The sequence below is a fragment of the Benincasa hispida genome, chromosome 9 (assembly GCF_027475165.1).
Source record: "Benincasa hispida cultivar pf3 chromosome 9, pf3_genome.v1.1, whole genome shotgun sequence".
In the NCBI taxonomy this organism is placed as follows: domain Eukaryota; kingdom Viridiplantae; phylum Streptophyta; class Magnoliopsida; order Cucurbitales; family Cucurbitaceae; genus Benincasa; species Benincasa hispida.
In genome coordinates this window covers 565,790-571,330 of record NC_143486.1, presented here as the reverse complement: position 1 = coordinate 571,330, position 5,541 = coordinate 565,790, and the positions used below count along the sequence as shown (strand labels likewise).

Below are 5,541 nucleotides of genomic sequence, written 5' to 3'. Positions count from 1 at the left end.
GAAAATGTATACATGGTATCTCAATTACACAGTACTAAAAAAAACTATTAGTCGACCATACCAAGGGCAATCTTGTAATTAAAAAAAACATATGTCATGTGTGCGACATGCTTTTAACAAAAATCTTATTATTTTCATTTTCTGACGGAAAAAAACAAAAGGTGCCATTTGATTTTGTTGTTTTTTCAATTTCTCTAATAAGTATGTGGAGTCCACGAAATAAATAAAAAATAAGTTATTTAATGACAATGAATGGAAGGAGCTGATACCAGGACAATGTTTTTTTGTTTTTTTGTTTTTTTTTTTCACAATCCCAGCCCTTTCTTTTATTTACCATACGAACGCCTAGAGTTGACTGGGATTAAAATGACAGGTCATCAATGAATTTTGTTTGATAAGTTTAACAAGGGACTGTCTTATTTAAGAGTATCTGGCAGAAAGCGCAAGTTAATAATAATAATATTATTTTTTTAAATTACAATGAATATTGGATTTTTTTTTTAGAATATAGTTAGAGTTGATAGTGCATATTATATGTCAATTGAATTATATGATAATTGATTGGTGATGCTAAACTAAAACCAAATCAATATTAGTTTTAGTCAGTTTAGGCATTTTTTACGATTTCTATTTGCACCCTTAATAGATACATAGAAATTATTATGTGTTCAAACAATATTCATAAGTTAATTTTGTTTTTTCTTTTTTTTTTTTTTTTTTTTTTTTTTTTTTTTTGTTAATGAAGGAATTTGGAAAATGTATCCAACCAATTTAATTATTAAACGTTAAAAGAAGTACTAAATAGAATTTAAAAAAATATTTAAATAAAATAAAGTTAAGGTGTATTTAAGATGAAATAACCTATTCTCAAAATCTGATATAAAAGTGTTCATGCTAAGTTACTGATTTCAACATTTTCAAAATTTTAATACGATTGTTAAACTAATTGAAATATATTAAATCTTTTACCTAATAAATATAAATGCATATATTTTACCATTATTATTTATATATAAAAAGACATTTGGAAGAGTAAATTGAAATTAGTGATTAACCATGGAGAGAAAGAGAGAATTTAGGCGATAATGAAGTCAAAAAGAAGCAAGAGGAAACATCCCAAGAAAAAAGAATGGAGGGATTATTAAGGGGAATACGTCTGTGCAATGCACGTGAGCGAGTGCACGTGCGAGGATGGGACAAGCACGTGCGAGGAAACTTGAAGGAAACGACGGTCATTGCGGGCTATAGATTCCGGCCACGTGGAAATTGACCAGCCATTAGGGACCAATGGGCTGGCTTTTATAAACCGAAAACCTTGAGAACCCTCTCACATGCTCCCTGACACAACCCCCACCTTTGTCACGTGTTCCCTGGACCCCACCGTTCCTTTTAAATTAATTCCAAACGGAAAAAAAATAAAGCTTACACATAAAAAAAGAAAAAAAAAGAAGCAATATTCAAGTATCTTGAGTTTATTATTATTATTATTAGTATTCTTTTATAAATAGTTTTGGTCCTTCACCGTTCATTCAAGCAATAATTTAGTTCCTAGACTTTATTAAGTAACACTTAAGTCTTTACTGTCTTTAAATTTTTCACCATTTAGTAAATAAAGTCTAAATATACTAACAGTCTAACAATTTAATACATAGAGTGGAAATAATAATACTATTCTTTTTAATTACACTTTTTTCTTTTTTTAAAAAAATCTACTTCAAATACCGAGAAAAAAACTAAAAAATATATATTTAGAAGATATAATATATTTGACACGTGATTGGACGTTTCATCAAAATATATTTGTGTGTTTTTAAAATCTAATAAAAACTTAGTTTGTATAAGTTATTTACATATTTGATAATTCATATATATTTTTTTTATTTTAAGTATAATAGAGAGTCGAATGATTCAAATCACAAACTCTAAGTAGCTAACACATTTCATATCTCATTAAGATATAATCATTTGACATTTAATAATTCTTAATATTTTGTATGATATGATTAAATCATTATAAATTTCAAACTAGATATTATCTTAAAAGAAAAAAATCCATCGCATAAGGAAAATGTTACAAACTAAAATTTAAAATTCAAGTAAATCGGTATTTCAACAAAACTAGGTAGGTACATTTCAATAAACAAAAGTACTTTCTAACTTTTTTTTTTAACAGTGTAATGATTAATCCAAACAATTTAATACATATTTTAATCAAGCGGAAATAACTAAAAAACCTTATCCAGTTTTGGGATCAGTGTCAATGTCCTCAATTTACTCGCAACATTTTTACAACCATTAATAGCATCTCTCTGTTTTCCCCGAAAAGAAGCATATAAATCATTATACACATTTTTTTTCCAAAGGAAATCATTATAAACTTTGCAAAAACTCAGGTAAAAAAAAAAAAATTCACAAAAACTTAATTCATATAATTGATAACAATAATTTGAAAATCGAGTATTTAGAATTATTTGGTATATTTTATTAAATAATTTATCTTTTTAGTCCATGTGATTTTAAAAATTATAATTTATTGTTTATGATTTGATAAAATTTCATAAATAATTTATATAGTTTAATAAAATTCTCATAGTCTCCACAATATGGAATATAAAGACTATATTATAACTTTTTCTAAATTAGAAGAATTAAATTTCTAATTTAATAAAAAATGAGAAAATAAATGCATTTGATCATTGAGTTTTAAAAATATACATTTTTAGTCTTATAAATTTTTTAAAATAGACTCTCTTAAGTAGAGTTTTTAATTATTTAAATAACTATGTGACATTTGAAAACTAGAAAAATAAATATAGAAGATAATTTTAGATCAAATATGATAAATTTTAAAAATAAAATTTCTTATTTAAAATAATAATGAAAATGACTTCAAATACCTTTAAAACATAATCTTTCAGGGAATAAGAAGTCAGATTTTAGAAAATTTATGAGGCAATTACATGAATTTTTAAAAACTCGAGAATTAAAAGAATACGTATTCAAAGCCACGAAGCAAATGTACATGTTCTTTAAAAGTGAAAGATTAAAAAGATTGTTTCCTTTATTCAATATATTGGATAGACATAGGGAAGAGAATAAAACTGAATTTGGAATGAGAGAGATTAAAAGAGAGAAGAGAGGCATGGTGTTTTAATGTTTGATGAAGTTGAGCTGTAAGCGTCGTGCTTAAACGTGGGAAGAAGAATATAATAAAGGGTTATGATGGGAAAACAAATAATAATTATATTAAAAACAAATTTAAGTTTATTATACAATAATTAAAAAAAAAATCATATTTAAAAGAAAAAAAATATTGAAAAAAGCACACGTCCCAATGGGAAAAATATTATTAGCTAAGGCAGAAGAATCCGGCTGTAATTTTGGACATTATTTGACGAATCACAGCGACAAAACCTGCAAGATCGATTCTTGGCGGGTTGAAATTTTTATCCTTTCTTTTATATTAAAAGAAAAAAAAAAAAAGAGTAGAAGATTAATGTTTGTAATTAATTGGAGATTAATTTTATAAAATTACTATATTGCCCCGGAAAGCCATTGACGACGTTGAGAGAAAACTGGAGTTGGGATTACTAGTGGTAGAGAGGTTAAATTTGAAGAAAAAGGAAGGGTGTTACGGTCAGAGTGAAAAAAAGGGGTATATTTTGGATGGGAAAAAAAAAAGAGGAGAGTTTAATTGGAAACAACTTTACAGAACTTGCAAGTCACTTCCTCATTATTATATTCATCTCCCTCTGCATGCAGAGAGATGCTCATTTTTTTTTTCTTTTTTGATATTTTTATATGTTGTATTCCATTTTTGCCCTTGGGTTTGGTCCTCAAAATCCCCCTCTTCTCCATCTTCCCCATTCTCCATCGAGCACATTTTCTTTTCTTCTATCTTCTTCGTTACTGATTCTTCTGCAATTTTACTTGCTTCTCTTTCTCTCTCGAACAACGAGTTTTTTGTTTGAGTTTGAGAGAGAGAGATAGAGTTTTGGTGTTTTGGTGTTGTATTTTGTTGAGGTTATGGAGCTGAACAAGTTTCTGATCGGTGGATATTTTGACGGTGGAGTGGGAGAATTTTCGCCGGAGAAGACGAAGGCTGCGGAACATTTCACCATTGATGACCTACTTGACTTTTCTAATGAAGATGCGATAATGACAGACGGTTTCTTCGATTATGTAGCGGGAAGTTCGACGGATTCCTCAACCGTTACTGCAGTTGATAGCTGTAATTCCTCTGTATCTGGTGGTGATCATCATCATTTCCATGGAAATATCGGCTCTCGGAGTTTCGACGAGTCTCAATTCTCTGGAGACCTTTGCGTTCCGGTAATGTTTCGCATTTGATCAATTTCTACTGTTCTTCGGAACTTCAATTTAGTTGATTGAACTATTAAATTTGAAATTCATTGCGAGAACTGAAACAATTTGAAGTTAGATTAGTTACATTCTGATTCAATTTCTGAATTCTATGTTTACAGTGCGATGATTTAGCGGAACTCGAATGGCTCTCGAACTTCGTTGAAGATTCATTCTCCACGGAAGGGAAAGATCTTCAAGCGCTTAATTACCTTTCTAATGGTCATTCGATTTCCAAGCCTCAAACTCCAGAAACTTCATCTTCCTCGGAAGTACCGCCTTCCGTATCAATTCCCTCCGATTCCTCGAAGAACTCGCCGCGTTTCCCTGCCGAAACGCCGCTCCCTTGCAAAGCTCGAAGCAAGCGATCGCGAATCGCTCCTTGTGACTGGACCACACGCCTCCTCCACCTCCTATCTCCGGCTGATTCTAAACCGCCGAAATCATCTTCGTCGAAGAAGAAAGACGCTTCGAACGGAGATTCCTCCGGCCGGAAATGCTTGCATTGTCAGGCGGAGAAGACTCCTCAATGGCGGACTGGACCTATGGGCCCTAAAACACTCTGCAACGCTTGTGGCGTTCGGTACAAGTCCGGACGGTTAGTTCCGGAGTATCGGCCGGCAGCGAGTCCGACGTTCATATCGGCGAAACACTCGAATTCTCACCGGAAAGTTCTGGAGCTGAGACGGCAGAAGGAGCTTCAAATTGCGCAACAGCAACAGTTCATAAATCAGAGTTCAATTTTCGGAGTAACGAACGGTTGTGATGAGTACTTGATTTCTCATCACATGGGCCCCAGTGTTAGGCATATGATCTAGTGGATGCTAGTGTAGCATTCTTACCATGGACTTCATAATTTCGCAACCACTTTTTTTCCTCCTTTCCTTTTTGAGTCCATTTTGCTCGTATCATATAAAGAAAAACAGAGGAGTTGGCAATTTCTATTTCATCACCATTTTAAAAATTGAAGATAAAAATGTAGAACTTGAAAGAAACAGAAAAAAATATAATAAATGATTTTTTTTTAAGGAAAAAAAAAAAAAGCGAGTGGTTGGAAAAATAGGGCTTTGATCGATTTTAAAGATATTACAAAAATATCCATTCCAAATTTTGGCTGTCAAATTTGATTATATATTTTGGAAACCAAATCTCTTGGTTCCCAAATTATAAATTTGGTTT

The 5,541-nt window shown here is 31.0% G+C and overlaps 1 protein-coding gene across 1 annotated transcript; it reads left to right on the top strand.

Moving 5' to 3' along the window:
• Positions 1–3,710: 3,710 nt before the first annotated feature.
• On the top strand, positions 3,711–5,311 carry LOC120086525 (GATA transcription factor 9-like). The gene is made up of 2 exons (XM_039043225.2): positions 3,711–4,332; positions 4,485–5,311. Exons 1-2 carry the CDS (start codon positions 4,027–4,029, stop codon positions 5,178–5,180), a joined length of 1,002 nt encoding a protein of 333 aa, XP_038899153.1. The 5' UTR covers positions 3,711–4,026; the 3' UTR covers positions 5,181–5,311.
• Positions 5,312–5,541: the final 230 nt, after the last annotated feature.